General features: G+C 36.4%; 1 protein-coding gene across 1 annotated transcript; it reads right to left on the bottom strand.

Annotated features, from left to right (window-relative positions):
* Positions 1 to 2914: 2914 nt before the first annotated feature.
* Positions 2915 to 17602, bottom strand: LOC104902573 (isocitrate dehydrogenase [NADP]). The gene is made up of 14 exons (XM_010690390.4): positions 17000 to 17602; positions 16794 to 16903; positions 15545 to 15582; positions 11101 to 11178; positions 10377 to 10430; positions 10166 to 10267; positions 9574 to 9662; positions 9368 to 9471; positions 9194 to 9262; positions 8993 to 9108; positions 5396 to 5430; positions 5166 to 5308; positions 3425 to 3547; positions 2915 to 3238 (listed from the first exon to the last, which is right to left on the bottom strand). The coding sequence occupies exons 1-14, from the start codon at positions 17243 to 17245 to the stop codon at positions 3148 to 3150; spliced, it is 1398 nt and encodes a 465-aa protein (XP_010688692.2). The 5' UTR covers positions 17246 to 17602; the 3' UTR covers positions 2915 to 3147.
* Positions 17603 to 20138: the final 2536 nt, after the last annotated feature.

Here is a 20138-nt window from a genome sequence, read left to right as displayed (position 1 = left end):
TTCGTTTCATTTGTGATGGTAGTGGGTTTCGTGGTGGTGGGGGGTTTCAAGATGTTGTTGTCATATGATGGTGGTGTGTTTAGATTTTTTAGGTTGCGGAGGGGGGAGCTGCGGGGGGATGGGGGGATAGACGGAGAGAGAGAAGGAGGGGAGGGGGAGGGGGAGGGGAGGGGTTGAGAGGGTAGGGGCAAAGGGGATGGGGGGTTGTCGCCTGAGGAGGCGGGGGCTGCTGCCTGAAGGGGTGGAGGGAAGGTTTGGGGGTTGTTATGGGGGTGAGGTGGGCTACAGGTGGTGGGGGTTGGGCTAAGGGTGAAGTGGAGGTTGCAGGGGCGGGTGGGGGGCTGGGCGCAGGTGTTGGTAGTGGTGGCTAGAGGTGGTCAACGCCGAAAATTCTACGGTTAGCACTGAAAAATGAAATTAGGTTTGTTTTCGCAAAAAAAATTGATTTTGGTTTGTTTTCGCAAAAAATGTTTTATAAGGTTTTTTCCTGCAAAAATGAACTCGTAAAAGGTCTTTTTGGCGAATTTTCCTATTATTTAAGGATACATGATCGTCTATTATTAATTACGGTGCTTAATGGACGATGATGCACAATTGCATAAAGTCTTGACAAAAATTGATGAGGTCATTTAAGGTGGTGAATTATGAGTACAATTCACAACTCAATTTTATGAATAATAGCAATTAAAGCATGTGACAACCAACATGCATCAAGAATAATGAATTTTGTTAGTAGTTAAAAACGAAATGAGGGGATTTATAATCTAATTATTGGTGAACGTATCCTACAATCAAGGATGCAATTTCTGAGTGATAGTTTTTAAGAAAATATTAAGGAACGTTAATTCAATAAAGTTTAGATGACTACACAAAAAAACGGTCGAAGTATATAGTTAAAAGTTCATAATTTTCATCCTCCCTTACTATATATGCTTTATTATTGCACTCCTTTCTATTTAATCGACATTCTCTCGTATCCAAAAGTATAAAAAAAAACTATATTATAGTACTTTATTTTTTCTATTTAGCTATCTCACTTGCTTGATTTCTATTGCTGCAATAATCATGATTATCTTCCATGAACAAATATCATGTGATGATATCAATTCAAGCGAAAGTCAGAAAAAAAAAAACACAAGTATAAAAAGATTACAATAAGATCATATCCAAGTCTCAAAGGTTATTAGACAACTTAAATCCAGTGTCATTATTAGGCTACCTCTATGTGAATGTGATCAACCTCATGACACATTGACTAACCTTTTTGTCTTTTTTAATCCATGGCTTGAAAAGAAGATGCCACCTAATGCAACAGAAATTATGTACTGATTAGGCATGAACAATCCAATGAAAAAGCATGTTTATCCCATAAGTGAATCAAGATGATTAAAATCGCATAAAGGGTCCCACATATGCTAATTAATTTGAGGTTAAATGCATGTATCAGTCATTATCATGCAACCAAAGTTCACTCAAACGAACATCATTCCATTCAACGAACATAATGTTGCAATAACACCAAATTAAGGTTGGTCATCATAAAATCTAAGATCACATAATTTGTTTATTTATTTCTTAACATATATTTGCCAGAGACAAAATAGTTAATATTTGTCTCCATCACGACCTGCTTGGTTAGATGTTATAAATAGTGGTAATAGATTAGTGGTAATGAAATTTAATATAAAGTTGTAAAGAAATTCTCATGTCAATAATCATGGGAATGAAACTTTATCACAAAACATGGATTTCCTTTTTTAAATCTGCATTATCGTCCAATACTATATTTCCAAGTGGTATTGGATAGTAATGAGATTTTAGGAAGAAAATGGATATCTTGGGATGAAGTAGCATTAACATATATATGTAATGACATTGAATTTCTAGTACAAAATTACATTATAATGATTACCATTTCTATTATTTATGGCTTCTTACTAAACGGGCCGTGGCTTTTTTTAGTTGAGTAGCTACCTTACAAGTTACAAAGCAACGTTCCCATCAACAGATCTAAAGAGAAAAAGAGGGCAACATCAACAAGAGAATTTTGTGGCAGGTTGCTTAGCTTGTAGTTTACAACATCAAGTTAACTGTCAGAAAATTCTAACGACGGAATGTTTAGCAAACACGGAGGAAAAAACAAATTTGGATTGCAACATCTTGTTTGCTTTCTTAGACTCTAGACATGTTATAATAAAAAGTTACAAATTTATCTCCAAGATTACCCGAAATATAAAATCAAGAAGCATTTTTATAATGAGAATGAATACAGAAGTATTAACATCATCATGAAAGTTGTAAATTTTAACTTACACATGTACCAAAAAATGTCATTTTACAAATTTATGATATTATACCATTTAAAATACGAGTTCCAAGCCCAGATATATCCCCAAAACTATATGTATGTCTGCAAAAATAGTATTCTTGTAAATAAAAGTATTGTTTGTGTGTTAGCAAAGATTGTTTCCGTTGTAAAGTAGCAAAATAAGAGAAAAACAACAAAAACATTATTATTTGCGAGCAAACACTATTTTTTATATACAACAACATTATACACAGAAAAATCATATTAGATGCATCAAACTCTTAGATTTCTATCATTTCTCCAGGAAGTACCCCCCTCAACCGTCTATCCTGCCCATTTGAGCACCTTCTAAATTAGAAAATAGAATGAGGCATTTTAGACCTTGGCTATGGATCGTACATGGACAATAGTTGGAGTCGGCCCGAACAATATTCCTATGATACAAGTATATTTGTAACCCAATCTATGAAGCAGGACCACTTTGGGTTTATTGAACCAAAACAACCAGTAGTCATTTCCAACATATTCAAATTATTCAAATCCAACATTTCAACGTCATGAGCAAAAGAAAAAAAAGAAGAAGCAGAAGATGAAGAACAAAAGAGATTGTCAATTAAAACTTGGATTAGTCACATGCATTGGTTTATTAATCTGATTATCTGAGGGTCGATTATTCTTCTCCACCCTTTCATATAACAAAAATGTCTCGTATCATCCTAATTCTCTCTGTCTCTCTATCTCTATGTGTTGCAATCAAATATTTTCACAAAAAGAAAATCTTTTAGAACCATCAAACTGGCAAGTTGGCGCGCGCACAGATCCAACTAAAATCTTAGAATCTAGTGTGATGGTACTCTAATATTTGCAATAAGGTTCTTAGCAACAGCATCAATGAAGTCTTCAGTGTTCAGGTACTGTTCCCTAGTAACCCTGCAATAGGCATGGCAGCAGCTAGTGAGCTGACTAGTTTAATAGACATGGTAAAGAGCCTGTAGTAGCTGCAGATTATGGAAGATTTAGCAGACATCGCATAATGTAGCAAAAGAAAGTATAAGTTGCAGCAAGATGAGCTTCAGCACAGAGATGATAAGCAACAGGTAAAATTAAGGCACTCACTTTGGCCCATGTACTAGCAGAGCCAGATCTTTAGTCATTTTCCCTGATTCAACTGTGTCAATGCAGGCACTTTCCAATTTTTGAACAAAGTCGAGCAAACTCTGATTTTCGTCAAGCTTTGCTCTGTAAACAGGGAGCACATGAAAAGAAAAAGAAATTTACAAATTACAATTGATGGAATAATAGTGAGGAAAATTGACAACAATGATCTGAACTATGGCCGGTCTTTAGATAATAATTCTATGTTTTGTTCTATATTCCAAACTATAGAAGGTCCCTTTTCGATGTAGTAAATTCTGGGTCATGACTGGTATGGAAATCGGTTCCTCTTTGCTTTTAATTAAAAAAAAAATCAATTTCTCACCTCCCATAGTCCCATGTCTCCTCCATTTCCCTACTGACTCCTCTCCCTCTTCCCTTCATTGTCTCCAGCAACCACCCCCTCTCCTATACCATCATTTTTCCGGCAAGCCCATATCTTCTAGCTGTGGATGTGCTTTCGCCTCTGTGTCTTTGCCCCCTTAACCGCTTATCATTCGATTTAGGTTAGGGAGTTGTTAACAGGGAAGAGGAAACAGAAAGGGGGTTGAGTGTAAAAGGCAAGAGAGCTAAGAATTACAGTATGTTGGTGATGCATAGACACATAGTGAACTGGTGATGTTTTAGTGAAGCATCAAGGTGGAAAGAGACATACAGGCAGTGCTTGATGGGCTCCGGCATTGTTTGAGATGAGCAAGACTTATGCAATGGCTAGTTTGGGAAGGAAAAGGAGGTGGCTAGGCTGTCAAGCAAAGGGGTGTGGTGGTTGTGCTAGGTAGGAAGCAATAGTGGTTGAACACTGGGCATGGATGGGGGGTCTGTAATTTCAGGTGGGCATGGATGGGATGGGGTTGGTTGTGCAAGGAAGGGGAGCAGAGAGAGTAAGGAAAAATTGACCAGTTAAACAAGTTGTTGGTCACACAAGATCATTTTGACAAAATACTTCCTATAGTTTGGATTATACCAGAATAAATCATTTAAGATTATTATTAGATTGGTCATATTTTAGATTATTCTTATGAATTGTTCCTAATATTAATTATGTCAAACATTTACTTTGGTAAATATATTCTGTAAGATATTATTCCTAGTATATCATACTTCTATATAACTATATTCTTTCAACATTAATAGAAGTTATAAAGCAATATATAAAATAGATTAGTATATATAGATTTTTGGACATATATATGGCAAGATGTCAGAGACCCGGTTTGGCAAATGTAGTAGTTATAGTCGTTAGCGGTTGTAGTAGGCTAGTAGCTGTTACATAATAGGCTAGTAGCTGTTACATAATAGGCTAGTAGCTGTTAGCTTTTCTAATTATCTCTTGGCGGTGGATGTTAGGTATTAAAGGTCAGTAGTTAAAATAGTTTTGAGCCCACTAGTTTTTGGAGAAACTAGCCGTTGGAACAAACAAACATGAATTGCGTTCTGCCGTTCTCCCTCAAGAGCTACTTCAAATGCTTCGCTGCCTCAAAAAGCAAATTTCTTTACCTTTTCCAAAACACTACCTCAACCACTAAAAGCTACCTTAAATCACTACTATAGCAAACATTGCTTTTTCACATTTACTACAGTTTTGACTAAATCAAACCTCTAATTGCTATTAAAAGTAGTTGTTGAGCAAAGCCAAATTCTCCATTGACCAATAAGTTGCTGTTCAAGAGAAAATGCACTTTGGGGGGGGGGGGGGGCTTACCTATGTTCCAGTCCACGTGTCCATGCAAATATAGAAGCTATACTATTAGTGCTTGTTTCTTGCCCTTTTTGATGAAATCGGAAGTGTCGTGTTACAGTCCCATGAGCCGCCTCTGCTTCTAACGTTTTTCCATCAGAAGATAGCTACAAACATAGTGGTTATGGTAAATATATGGTAAATAAAGGACAGGGTCAATATAGAACATGAGAAAGGGTGGATTCTGGACTAACCAGCACAGATGTCATTAAACCCAAAGACCCGAAACCTGCACACAGGCAAATATGAAGCCAACCAAACATCAGGAAATGGTTCTGAGAAACACCACAAGTGAAAACGACTCACTCATAATTACAAGATTCCAAATAACTACTTGAATTATCTATAAAGATGATCCTAGTTACCATCATTAATCAAACACCCATATAGCCTTTCTACAACCTAATAAACTTCATACTTCTGTAGAATAATATTAACCTACATGGATCAATCCAGTGCCACAAGTTGATTACAGCATTTAAGATTATCAGCTTTTAGCAAACATCCAGCGTTCAATGACAAATCTATTCCTCTTGGATTAGCGTGATTGACAGTGATATGAGTCTATTTGGGGTTGAGATAACTACAATGTTGGATAGGGTGGAGTGGATGGAATGAGTCTATGCAGATGACATGACTTGACTTCATATTAATTCTTTTAACCTTCTATTTTATCTTGAGTTTTGCAAACATTTCTCCCTTCAGCATATTTTATTAATCATCTTTTTTGAGGTTTTCTCAAACCTTTTCATTTGTCTTTTCTTCACATTTGTTTTATTTTCTTTATATCTCCTCTTATCCCTCTTATATAAGACTGTCAAATTATATATTTATATCCATATATTCTGGTTTCCACTTTACACGGCCATTGTTTTCTTGTTCCTTGTGTTTTCTCTCGTCTTGCTTCCCTCACTTTCACTTTCTCACTTTTCTTTGGTTACTCTCTTGAACTTTTTCCTTTACTTTTCTTGATTCACTTGTTTCGAATGGCTCATGTTCGCCAACCCCAATTCATTTCGAGACAAAGGCTTTGTTCTTGTTGTTGTTGTTATTCTACAACCATGATAGAACATAAACCTAGATGGCAGACATTAAAACACCTCATAAAACCAAAAATTCATGACATACTATTATCTCAATCACATGCACCACCATCCTCATCAACAACAAGTTTACAGATTTAAGAACAAAAGTTAAATGCGGACTTATTTCAAGCATGGTAACATTCATGTCGAAGCTTTCTAAGTTCTACTTTGATTCTATGGTGAACAAAATATTAATTAAGCATTTGCATGTCCAGAAGACACAGTAAAGAGGTAGCTGAGATGAGGATGCTCTATAGCCAAATGGCGAGCAATGTACCAGAAAAGGTTTAGAAATGTTAACCATAAGATAACTAACTTCACTTTGCTTAACCAGATCTCACAAAAGACATATTTTTAGAGGACACCTGATCATACTCTGGCTCTTGTAATAGACTACCTAATGTATTGCTTTACCAGATCATGTAACTTTCTCACTTTAAGCTTTTCCCATGTGTCCTGCCTCCCATGTTACACCCCATGTGTACTTACATCTTGGTTCCTAGTACCCGTCCATTAAAAAAATAAAATAAAAACGTCATTGTCATTATCCATTATTGTTATTTTGAGGATGGATTACCTCATTAATGATAATTTTTGCTTTATCTCCCCCCCCCCCCTTGTTCACTCCCAGTCTGCCATAGTAAGCAATAAATATGATTAACAGACACAAACAGGCATAACCAGACTTAGGAATGAGATACCAACACGAAAAACACAATTAGAGGAACCTACTTCTTCCGTTCTTTTATTGTTGCTACATGTAGGACGGGCACTCCACACTAGAATCAACGAGCAGAAGAAGAGGGGAAGGGGGCTACACAAAAATGTGTGCTATGTACTTATGAAGAGAGACAAATGGATTTCCAAGAGTAGCATTGAGTATTTGAAGTACATGGTCCCACTATTTGGTACGAAACTTCCATAAGAGTTCAATGTAGCAATAATAAAAGAAGTATTAGTTTTGACATGTTATGAGTGATTTAGTCACCTATTTTTGTCCAAATGTTAAGACAATACATGCTAGGAACTCAAGTAAGAAAATGTAGCAAATTCGAAGTACATAGAACTAAAGCTAATGATAACAGTCGCAATGATAAAACCAGTGTAAATCAATTGATTACAACCCTCAATTTTCCAAGAGAAATGAGTTTGCCTCCCAAGGCTTCACTCAATATTTTCTGAATTCCTCCTGTCACAGCTCCCCTTTTCATTACAGTTTTCTCACTACTTTTCAGGTTGACATCTTCACCTTTTCTAACTAACAATATTGTAAGTCCAACTTATACCCTCTGTAAACTGACTCCACTAATAAACTGTTCTAATATCTAAGTTCCCCTACTTCTGATATAAGTCAATGATACTGGTAGTTTAGGTCATTAGGTAGATTCCCTAAATACACCATTTGCTACTAGATATTACTCGACTCCCTCCACCTTACCCAATTTGTTTAGCATAGGATCGACTCTAATGTGAGCCACTATGTAGGTATTGAGGTTGAAAAGTAAGATTGAATATGATTTTATATTCATTTTTCTTAAATTTAGGAAAAAGAGTTTAGCCAATAAGTAGATAGTAATATTTTATAGGAATATCTCGCAAGAATAATCCAAATTATAGATGATTTTTTCCTAATAATCCTCGCTATTGTTATAGTAGAATAACACCAACTATGGGGGTGCATCTCCAAAATGATATCAATCAATAGCTTGTTCGACTAGATTTTCTATTTTGTTTTCTCAAACATTTTCCATTCCCTTCTCTTGTCCCAACCCCCTACTTCGAGTCACATCATCATTTGACATTCTGAACCTGTTTTGGGTTACACAATCATTTATTCGTTTTGAGAGGGCATCAACGAAGGTTAGGATTGTTATCAATACTCCCTCTGTTTGTTTTCAATTTACCCCCTTTCCATTCCGAAAAGTTTCTTTTTCCATTACCCATCGTTGAGTTTTCTATTTTCTCCTCTTTTTTCATCCATATGGTCTACTTTTTAATATATTAATCCACCTTAAATTTGTCTCTCCATCCATTACTTTCTCTCTCCGTCTTTTCAGTTTCTCTTTTTCACTTTTGGAATCCCTCCTAGGTTCTCCCCCACAGTGAAGTGAGTATGTTGAAAGGAAACGGAGGGAGTAGCTCGTAGTTGGAGCTATTATGAGAAGACCTACCATATTTTGGATAATTTTGGCAAATTTTCCGATTTAGTATGTGGACCCATTCTCAAAAGGCGAAATGATAATTTATTTTGAGATAGCCCAAAACAAATTTTAAAAATGGTAAAGTAATTGAAGACTGAGTGAGTAGTTTTTGAAAATCACTATTCTAGCTTCCATGAAACGCCCCTCTGAACTCTTTGGGGGGGGGGGGGGGGGGGGGGTGCTCTCAATGGGATTAACAGTTCTACACTACAAAGAGGTTGACCTTCATGTAGCTATGCTTCCAGGAGTTAGGGTCTAAACTTCTATTCACTTGTAGAACATCTGTATAAGAGCTCAGTGGAGCACCTCAGCTATACGAGGTTGACCTTCATGTAGTTATGCTTCTAGGAGTTAGGGTCTAAACTTCTATTCACTTGTAGAACATCTATATGAGAGCTCAGTGGAGCACCTTAGCTATACCTGGGCCGAAACAGAGTAATGCTTGACGAGATTTTGATAATAAGATGTCTTACAAGAGAATTTATGTATTCCTGCAGAAACTCACCCTGTGCAAGTAAATCGCTCTGAACATCTCCATCATAATTCTTACAAGCCCAAACATATCCACCTTCACTTTTTAATGCATAAGCAACCATATCATCAATCAATCGATGCTCATACCTGGATTAGAAGTACACATTATTAAACTTCAAGACATGGTTGATTGAAAGAAAGAAACCAACCATCACAACATAATCAAACTAACCATATCGAGTGTTCTTCAAATTTCGGCTTCCAGTTGGATTCATATACCTCCTGGAATATGTCTTTAAACCTGTTGCAAAAATTTTGAAAAAACGTTTCAATCCGCAGCCACAAGGAGATTTAAATAAACCAGTACAAGAAGAAGATAGTATGGACTATGTAGGGTGTTTATTACCTGCCATCATACTTTTTGAGGATAGTATTTTTGGTACTTAAATAAAGTGGCCACTTCTTTGCAAAAGCCAACGACATTGATGACTCAGCAAAAGCTCGAATAGACTGGAAAACCGAAAGTAAGTACAACTAAGAAGAAAGAGGTAGATGCAACTTGTAGAACTATATTATTTTCTAAAGTGTTAAGCCTAGAGAGATAAGACATACAGAATCAACATTATACATCGCCAATGCAACTCCAGGCCCTTTGAAGTCATAGACGTCAAGTTCCATGGGATTCTCTCCATCTTCTGGGACTGCATGAGATTATTAGCCACTTGTCAAGGACTATACTTCAAAGTTCAAACAGTCACTCACCCATTCCCAGCCCCTATAGAAAACTGACTCTTCACACACCTAGGCTCTGTTTGTTTTGGAGGAAAACCATTTTCCTCATTTCCCATACTTTGGTTAGACAAAGGATTTAAAAAGGAAAACAAAGTTGGAAAAGATTTTTCCATCCCGTTGTAAACAAGTTTCCTCCAAAATTAGAAAGAAAACCATTATCCTCCATTCTCTCATTCCCAACATCACCATTTTCCCCTTTTTTAGCTTCATAGTTTTACCAAACAAAGGAAAAGTAATACTTCCTCCGTAACAACATAACTGCAACAAATGAATATTTTATACCTCACAAATAATATCCATCTTTTGCAGTTACTATGTTACGGAGGAAGTATTCATTTTCGTTTTCCGCCAGAAAAATTTCTCCAACAAACCAAATGAACCTTTGGTGACAAGACATGGACCGAATACTCACCAAATACCAATTTAAGCTTTCCAGAGCCTTGGATGAGTGTATCAGTGGCTCGATATTGATCACCAAAAGCATGTCTGCCGACACAAATGGGCTTTTTCCAGCCTGCAGAAGAAGCCAAAAAAAAGACCATGACAGAGTTTGTATCGATTCAATATTAACTTAAATGTGAATGAGAACCTCAGACTATAGAAGTGAGTGACAGGGAATATACCAGATACAATCCTTGGAATGTTCTTACACATTATTGGCTCGCGAAAAACAGTCCCTACAAAATTACAGCACTAATGCCTCATTCAGTAACCAATCATATGCCAAAGAAATGAACATGCAATAATGGATAGAGAAAGGGGGGAGAAAAAGAAGAGGAATAGGGAAATAAATGAAAGGACGGAATGGGGCTGCAAAAATGACGTAGGACAGATAAGCTGAGTTTCACCACTGGCTTGCCAGCACCAAGCGACTAGCCACCACTGTGATGTTAGATTTGCCACCTAGGTTGCTGGGGAAGCTATACATAAGGTATCAAAAACAGAAAATTTGGCAAGAGGTGGTAGGCACGGGGTGGAGAAGCAGTCGAGGAAAAGGAAGGTTTTTAGGTCAATCTAATAATTCTAATAATACATCATATATCAATACGTAGACAAAAAAAATTCTAAAAATGACCAAGCTTCACCAGAAAAAAGTAAACTTAGAATATTTATCCATAACAGAGGGATTATAAAAAAAAAGTGTCACAGAAATAGCAACTGCTGCATTTATGAGACTTAAGTACTTAACATTCAGAAATGGCACAAACCAAAGATATTTTAGAATCTTTACCCAAGTTAGACAAAATATATATGAGACGTAGAAAACAATAGCAAAAGTGAAACTTAACAGAACAAAGCCTGTCTCTTATCTTCTAGCGAAAAAGTAAGAAATAAACGATTACTGACCATCCAAAATGTTTCTGATAGTACCATTGGGACTTCTCCACATGGACTTCAACCCGAATTCTTTGACTCTGGTTTCATCTGCAAAACACATAATGTTCGGGCTAATAAGATCATGGTTGGTAAAATGTAGATATGAAGGTAAAATATTCCCTCATAGTAATTTGGCCTTTGCCAGAAGAAAAAAAAAAGTGATTTTCTTGATAGATAAAAAATCTCCTCTCAAAAAGAACAAAAATAATTTGATAGGGTTTTCTATAGTGTACCCATGTGTTTTAGCGTTAAATTTGTGTTCTAACGTTTTCTACGTTGTACCTCCAACGTATTTTTCTTCCTAGTTATACATTTGAAATTTTTGTTTGTCTATGTTGTATCCCACCGTTAAGCCAAAGTTAAATTTTACGTTAGTTTTTTTATTTTCAGTTCTATAGACTTACATCATAAGAGAGAAAAATTCTATGTCTTTGAAACAATTGGACACAATGGAATGGCAAGGTTATTTTTTTTTTTTTTGAAAAAATTCCCTCCTAATGTAAGTCTAAACAACTGAAAATAAACGAACTTAGGCTCCGTTTGGTTGGAAACATTTTCAATGTAAAATGATTTTTCGTGTAAAACATTTTACAATGAAAAATTCAAATGCAAAGCTAATTTTCCTTTGTTTGGTTCAATGTAAAAAAAGTTATGGAAAAGAGAAAAATGGAAGGGGAAGGGAAAGGATGGATAAGAGGATAGTAAAAGGTTGCTAAGGAAGAGGGAGGAAAATGTGTTTTCCCTTCTTTTTGAAAGGAAAATGATTTTCACCTAAAGCTCCCTTGATGCAAATCTTGTTTTACACCCCTTATCAAACCAAACAACGCAAAGGAAAAGGAAAACTCATTTTCATGGAAAATATTTTACACCCTACCAAACGGAGCCTTAATTGAGTGGCACAATACATCACAAATAAAAAGTTCAAAGGTACAACATGGAAGAAGAAAAACATTAGTACAACATAGAAAACAATAAAACACAGGGGTACCCTACCAAAAAAAACCCTAATATATTAATGCCACAAAGGCTTCTAGTCTTGCTACATAATAGTATTAGTTAGAGAGACACCTATAACCAACATTTACAAGAAGGAACTCAAAAGAACACCCACTTTAATTTTGACACGATAAAATCAATCAAGTGATAGGAGAGCCTAAAAATTGGTTGGAAGTAGCCAAGTAGGCTTCCACATTGAAATTGCATAGTCATCATAAAAATATGGACATACTGCTATATCAACCGCAAAAAAAAAAAAATGCACTATAAAAAATCCAATCTACAATAACCTAAGCTTTAAGTCATAACATAGTATTAAGCATGAAACAATTAGAAAAAACAAGTAACAGGGGTGACATAGTATCTTTCGGAAAAGTTGTTTGATAATAGACTTCCTCTGAGTCTTAATAGATGCATCATATTGACTGGACAAACTTGCCGATGCACAACTTGGACCATCAATATCTTCTATTATATATTATTCAAAAATTCAAAATATACATTGAGATTAACCTAATAACAATTAAGATTATGACATTTATCTTTACAAAATAGTAATTAAATAGTATAAAAGGTCAATATGATGCATCTATTAAGAAACAAAGGAAGTATCACTTATTGGAAACAACAACTAGCACAACTTTTACAAGAAGCAACTACCTACAATGAATATTTTTCATCAAATACCATCATCTTTTGTTGAAAAAGTCAAATAATATATGTTGTTTTTCAGAAGAACTTCGAAGCACGATTGAACAAAATGGGAGGAGAAGGTTTTCTTAAAATGGAAGAAGCGTTTATTACGAGCCCCAATGGCCAGATTGTTTTATTTTTGGGGCAAAAGGCATTGACATTAACGTAACGGCTGCATTTTTCTCTCCTGGGAACGCTTCTATCTTTTTTCGCTTTCTAGTATAAAAACTTCTATTTTGAAATCCCCAAGTTTAAGTGAAATTTGGAGAAGGCAAAAAAAATTGCATAGCAGTAGTACTTAAAAAGATTTCAAAAAAAAATAAGAATACAAAAGTGACAGACGAAGAGAAAAAAACGAAAGGACCAGACTCCAACAATGTCATCAGCAAGGGAAAAAAACCTCAAGAGCAGGAGAGAAAAATAACAGATATTTTGAACCAATGAAGGAAGATAGAGGGAGGGAACAAATGGGAAAAATCTGCTAACCTAAAATAATGACCAATACAGACTGTATATCAGAAATCACCAAAGGAAAAACTCACATACAATATGTGACACATATAATCTGACGGAAAGCCTCGCAAAATTCACTTAACATATGACTCACAAATTATGGAGTATCAAATCAGGGCTTTTGATTTAGGGTTTGCCAAATTTTACTTTTAACTCAAATCTACTTCCCCTCTATTTCCGATGACCAAACGAAGCATGAGGTGCACCTAAGGGAATCATAGCACTTTATGAAACACTAGAAACACCTTTGTGCACCGTATGAAATAATTGCGCCTATATGCACCTTATGCAATAATTGCGCCTACATACACCTTATGCAATTTCTGCGCCTACATACACCTTATGCAATTTCTGCGCCTATGTGCATCTAATGGAATTCTTGGGCCAAGGGTGCCCTTTTTCAAACTAAAGCAGAAGGATTATTGTAAAAATTAAAGACGGAGATATGCAATTCCACTACAATTCAACTCCGAGACAATGAAAAGTTGTACAAATATGATATATGTAAAAAAAAAAAAATTGAAAGAATTTATAAGAGGCAGAAGCATGATTGGTAGCTTACTTATCTATAATTACACATTCACCATCTTTGATCATAATCTTTGCACTACTCCTCATCAACTTGAAGTAAAGTTGTAGTGAAATTCTAAAGAAGACTTGCATTGTGGTTCCTCTTCTTATCATGTCTTTCTCTAGATGTTAGAATTTCAAATTTTCTTCTGGATCTATTATTTAAAAATTTGAAAGAAAATTTGTTTGCAACAAGAAAACATATTTGAACAAATAACCCATGAGTCGTCAAGAAGTTGAAAAAGGATCCTATAATAAATGCTTCCTAAATTATTATAATCTTAATACAGCCAATGGAGTGGAAGTCAGCTAGTGTAATTGATGAAGTCATCCAGGCATGATAACCAGAGATTAAAACTTTCCCTTTTTTTGGCATCCCTCGAAGTTGTGACAAAAAAAGGCCATTCCAATATTTTTGTTGTAGTATACATTTGGTCAAAGAAACTATCGACCAACAGCATAATGATGTCCATAGTTCAACTAAAATCTAAACAATGTCATTACAAGCATAAATCAATGTAATACTTCCACATAAGTAAGAAATTCTTTGCGTCTATGTTACTTGGACATAGCATTTTAACCGTAACGATACAACCCGACATGGATCCAAATAAAAATATATGGGCTGAATACTTGATTATGCAAGTTGCTCTCTAAATTGGGAAGCGAGAAATTTGAAGCCATGAAAGAGGAGGTTGATTACTAAATTTCATCCACGCACCACTGAATTGTGAGATCGAGGGTTTCAATAGTAAACCCCATAATTGAAGGTGAAATATAAGAATTCCTTAAGTTAGCTTTTGGGTCTTTTGCTTAGAAGATTCATAAAAGAGAGAAGAGGTGAATGGAAACTGAAATTTTATTGCCTTGGTTATATTATAAAGTGTGGTGGGAAGGGGAGGAGGTAAAAGTTATAAGACCAACGCAAATACAATTGTATAGCTACTATTTATTGCTTTTATATAACTTTTTCGATGCTTCTCAAACTCCATATTTTGGGTTTTCAGACCAGGAAGAAATGAATCTTGTAAATACATCATTTTATAGCTAAGAGAAATTAATGTTTGACAATAAGATTATATGCATGAAACTTGCACATTATATTACTCCCTCTGTCCCAATTTAGTAGACACAATTGTTTTTTAAAGAGTCTCAAAGACACAACTTTGAATCTTTGACCACTAGTATCTTTTGCTATGTATTAATAAAAGAAAGGTCACACATTGCAAATACACACCGAGAGTAAACAAGATCTCACATGAGTATATTTTCTTTCCATAAATTGGTGAGCTATGAATGACTAATGTTTTCTAACATTGAACTTGAAAGTTTGTAACTGTGTTTTGCTACATTGGGATGGAGGGATTACTTTAGAAGATTTTATCCCCACAACCCCACCCATGTCCAAATATAGGACTGCGTCCCTATGTCAAAATTATTAGAATTACTTTGTTGGACACTTGGAACTGTACACATAACTAATACTCATACCCTGTGTCCAGGTAACATAGCTGGGAAAGAGGTTGAAAGTAACAATCAAATTAGAGAAAAAATTTCTGACTTAACCTTTTCTTTCCTTTGCCTACGTCCACATGTACATATTTGCGAGGAAAGATAACCCAAAAGGCATGGGAAAACTAACCAGGAGTTATCGTGGCACATTTGACAGCAACATTGTACCTGCACACATAAAGATTGCCAATAAGATATGTGAGCATTATTTCAACACAATCCTTGCAGAATATAGAAGCCCGAACTAACCATCTAAAACTACACAAGATGTTCAAAACAATTAGAGGATAGATGAACAAAAGAAGTTAGCTAGGCCATAAATCTAACCCTTAATCACCAGAGATTTTGGTTCTGAACGAGGATTATTAACAGACAAAAGCTCCATATATTCTGATTTTAGGCCTGGGAGAGTCTTTCTTTATTGACCAGAACACTAATCAAATTATTATGATTTTTAGGTCAAGTAATATTGAAGCATGACTAATGTAATTTATACCATCTCCAAAAGTCTAATAATTACACATCTTTTGGCGCATATCCACCCATATCCTCCCTCCTTACTTTGTTATTTCTCTTAATTCATGCAAGAAATAAGGTGCATATGTCATGCATCACTAAAATCTCAAGAATTCTCCGGTAGTCTAATCTCACTTGCACACAATTGTCATACTTGACATCATCACAAATTAAGTACACCCTGAATTGAAAGTCAAGGATAACTAGAAGAATAAATAGAGGGTGGAACATTATGTTTTAACTGTCTATCCAAACCTGGAAAATTCTAGAACTGGTTGAACATATTGCAGCACAAAACTACACCTGACTCATACTCCCTGAGGTGCGTGCAATTACAACAAAGCTTGAAGAGAACATCCAGCCAACTACATATGAAATCCACCTTGAAGTCTAAATCCTTGTAAGGGCACGAATGTATTGATTGTTAACGGACACAAAATTATGCATCCAAGATGATCATTCCAAAAGTGACCATCAGTCACGGTTAGAAAAATGAAATGTGTAAGAGTATTTCTATCTGGTCCAAATGTCACATTTGCCCTAACAAATAAGGTTATATCAATCCAAATTTTGTGTTGCCTCTTCCTATATCATAGGATTTAAAGTAAGGCTCTCTTCTTTTGGACTGGATTAATACAAGTTCAGTTGAGTTCAGACAAATTCAATTCAATTTAGTTTTCCTCTCACAGTTTTCATTCACTTCAGTTCAGTTGAGACAAATTAAGTTCAGTTCAGTCGAAAAGAACAAAGCCCAAGTGGAGCACAAATTTTCCCAGACAAAAGCATGTGCAAAGTATTGCTTCAACATAATGATGTAAACAGAAACAATATGAATAGGCAGAAATGCAAGAATGAGTACATACTTAAGGGTGGCTTCTGCACTTTCCACAGTGACCCTGTCATCAGTTGCATCGCGATTAAGAATTCCGAGATCATAGTATTTGATATCCAAATCCAAGAATGGAAATATAAGCTGACCATACCAAAGTAATTTCAATGAGTGATGAAAACAAATAAAAAATCAAATTACATGAAGCAATTGCAAGCAAAAAAATATAAAATTGAATACCCTATCTTTGATCATTTTCCATATAATTCTCGTCATTTCATCACCATCCATTTCGACAATAGGGTTTTGAACTTTGATACGTTCGATGGGAGCAGTAGCCATAGGTGAAGAAGAAAAGCAGCGTAGTGAAGAGAATTTGAAGCGTCGAAAATGAAGGGTTTTTGAATTGTTGAAGAAGATGGAATTGCGAGAAGAAGATTGCAGAATTGCAGTGCCAGGAGTGACGCTAAGTCGAAGTCCGAGCATATTTGCCGCCTGGAAAATCGACGCCACTGTTGTATACAGTAAGTATACTACTATCAGGTACTATGTCGTAGACGTGCTTGTTCCTTTGTTAGTGTAAATGTGTAATGCGTAACGACTAACTTCAGACGAAGCTCCGACTCCTGAGTTTGCGGTGTCCGGCTGCCCTTTCAGTTTTTGGGTTTTTAACCGTTGGGAGTTGTAAGAATAGTGCTTTGAATGTGTTCGACGAAATGCCTTGAAATCACTGAATTGTAGTACTGCCCGATCGGGCTCGAGACAGAAGTTTCAATAGTTTGATTTTGGAGGGAGGGCGATAGCGTCGGGCGCCTCAGCGAACAACAACCGGGCGAGGGCGCCCGATCGGGCCTGCGTCTGTCCTGGGTTGGGGAAAAGTTCTACCTGATCGAGTGGATGTCGCCCGACCCGATCCAATGAAGGCCTGATTTGTGCGATAAACGCGTTTTCGACGCGAGGGTATAAATAGGTTATTTACGTAGTTGTTTTAGACTATGAATTTAGTCTAATTCTCTCTGTAATCTGGTTTTCCTCAAATAATTACATATTCTTTCTCTCTGCTCGTGAATGTAGCCAAATTGGTGAACCACGTAAATCTGTTGTGCGCTTTTCATTGTTTTACATTCGATTATTTGTTTCTTTCTCACGTCCGTTATAACAGGAGTGGTGACTGGTGACTAAGTAGATGTGGCTAATACTGGACCATAAAATTTTGTGGGTTGGGTGGGTTGGTCTTGTCGGAATTTTACGATTCAAGTAGCAGGTTTAGTGGGCTATTGATTTGATCGACTGGATCGAGCTAGAGGTCTTTTTTTATAAAAATTGTTTTAATCAAATTAATTAAGCATGAGTCGGTGAGTAATGTTAATGAGATATAAATATATAACAGTTATTGTATAATTTGGGCCTTAATGAATTTTATTATCATAATATTAAATATTTTTACACTTGGAAATAATTTCAATAAATAATGATTAGTAATCATTCATATTCATTATTCTTTTTATTTTTCTTATACTACATCTTACTCATTTATACCTTCATAGTAATTAAAATTAAAATGAATAGACATATTAATGGTTTCGGGGGCTGTCCTAGGCGAGTCTAGTAAGTGGGCTGGATTGGACAGTTTGGTTAGTGGGATTTCATGTTTTGAGCTCAAAAAAATCAACACATGGCCTATCCAACAATATCATGGTTTTCACGATTCTGAATCGTGTTGTTCATTGGGCTCGATGGGCTAGATCGGCCCGAACCGTTACGCCATCTCTAGTGATGGTAGGGATGTTAGAGGGGCAGGTCAAGTAGGAGACTTGTCTCATCCCTACCCAACTGGAGTGGGGGTAGGTTTTAAGTTTGTGGGGGGTGGGGTGGGAATGGGGGCGACATTCGTACCAGCAATGGGTGGTGCAACAGTTGTAGATTTTATGTTACACCTGCCCCATTTTTAAGCGGATTTGGAAGGACCATCTTTGCACCTCCCCGGGCCCCGTCTAATTGACATCCCTAAGGACTGATGATTGGTGAGGTGATACAAACAAATAGCCAAAAACAAGCCAATTTGCTGCTGCTGCTGTTGTTATTGTATTTTTTTTTTGATAAGGAAAATAGACTTAGACTGACACCCTAGTTTGGGGACCAGCCTAAAACATCCTTTCGGATGATAAGGGAAAGATCCATACAGTACGGGGGGGAACCAGTACAGTAAAGAGGGGTAATCGTGCGCCTTCTTGGCCATAAAGTCAGCCGCCTTATTTGTTTCCCGAAAGCAATGACAAAACTGACAATCCTGGAACCGACGAGAATCCTCACCTGCATCCTTCACAATATTAGAAATCTCCCATGGAATACGCCAAGAATTCTTCATAGAATTAATGACAATAAGGTTATCTCCTTCAATTATAATATGCGAGATATCAAGAGAAATAGCTCCTTTAACACCTTCTCTAAGGACCCAAGCCTCGGCTTGAACAATAGAAATGTAAGGCCCCAACGACTTAGCCCCAGCTAGCAAAACCTCACCACTACTATTACGAATAACAAAACCTAAAGCAGCATTGCTAGTGTTATCTTTAGAACCATCAAAATTGAGCTTACAGAATTTAGCGGGAGGGGGAGGACCAAACAAGATTGGGACCTGCTCTGGCAACCTTCGGAAAAGGCCTGATGATAGTAGGGGAAGGAACAATGATACCATTCCCACCTTCAGCAGCAGACTTACTCCACTGAGCAAAAAAACTGCTAATCATATAACTAACCCTATGAGAGGAGAAACCTTCATCATTGAAAATAACTTTATTTCTGATGAACCAAATAAACCACCACACAAAGGCCAACTTAGAAATAGCATCAGAATCAAGAACAGAATGACACACCTCAATCCAATATCGAAAAGAGTAGTTAGACAAGTTAATATTACCCGGGAGACTCGGCCAAGCATCACAAACTTGGAGACAAGCAAAAGCCTCTAACGTAAACGGGCACTGAAAACAGAGATGAGAGATAGACTCTGAGGCATTACAACATAACAACACACATTGTTGAGGAACAAAAACTTTGCATTTTTCAAGCCTATCCTTAGAGGGAAGCCCATCATGACAAGCTTTCCATAAGACCATTTTAATTTTAAGGGGGACTTGAAGATTCCATAACCAAGCAAATTCTACTTTCTCAAAATTTGGATTAAAAACACCCTAAGCTAAAAATGACCCTGTCTTGACTGAATACTAACCGTCAGCAGTCAAACCCCAAACTAGAGAGTCTTTCTGAGAAGACGAAGGGAGATAGTAAGAACATATCATGGAAACAAGATGTTAGGGGACTAACGAACCAATATTGATTCGGTCCCACCCCCTAAACTCGTCCATAAGATCACTAA

The sequence above is a fragment of the Beta vulgaris genome, chromosome 1 (genome assembly GCF_026745355.1).
Source record: "Beta vulgaris subsp. vulgaris cultivar EL10 chromosome 1, EL10.2, whole genome shotgun sequence".
NCBI classification, from domain to species: Eukaryota; Viridiplantae; Streptophyta; class Magnoliopsida; order Caryophyllales; family Amaranthaceae; genus Beta; species Beta vulgaris.
This window is presented reverse-complemented; position numbering and strand designations above follow the sequence as displayed.

What these genes read in the sequence shown, in the direction of transcription:
- LOC104902573 (XM_010690390.4), bottom strand. Translation starts at nt 17,245, where the DNA reads ATGCTCGGACTTCGACTTAGCGTCACTCCTGGCACTGCAATTCTGCAA. An exon ending in ATGTGCCACGATAACTCCTG is followed by an intron (nt 11,179 to 15,544) that starts GTTAGTTTTCCC and finishes TGTGTTTTGCAG; the next exon opens with ATGAAACCAGAGTCAAAGAA. An exon ending in CTCAAAAAGTATGATGGCAG is followed by an intron (nt 9,263 to 9,367) that starts GTAATAAACACC and finishes TTTTTGCAACAG; the next exon opens with GTTTAAAGACATATTCCAGG.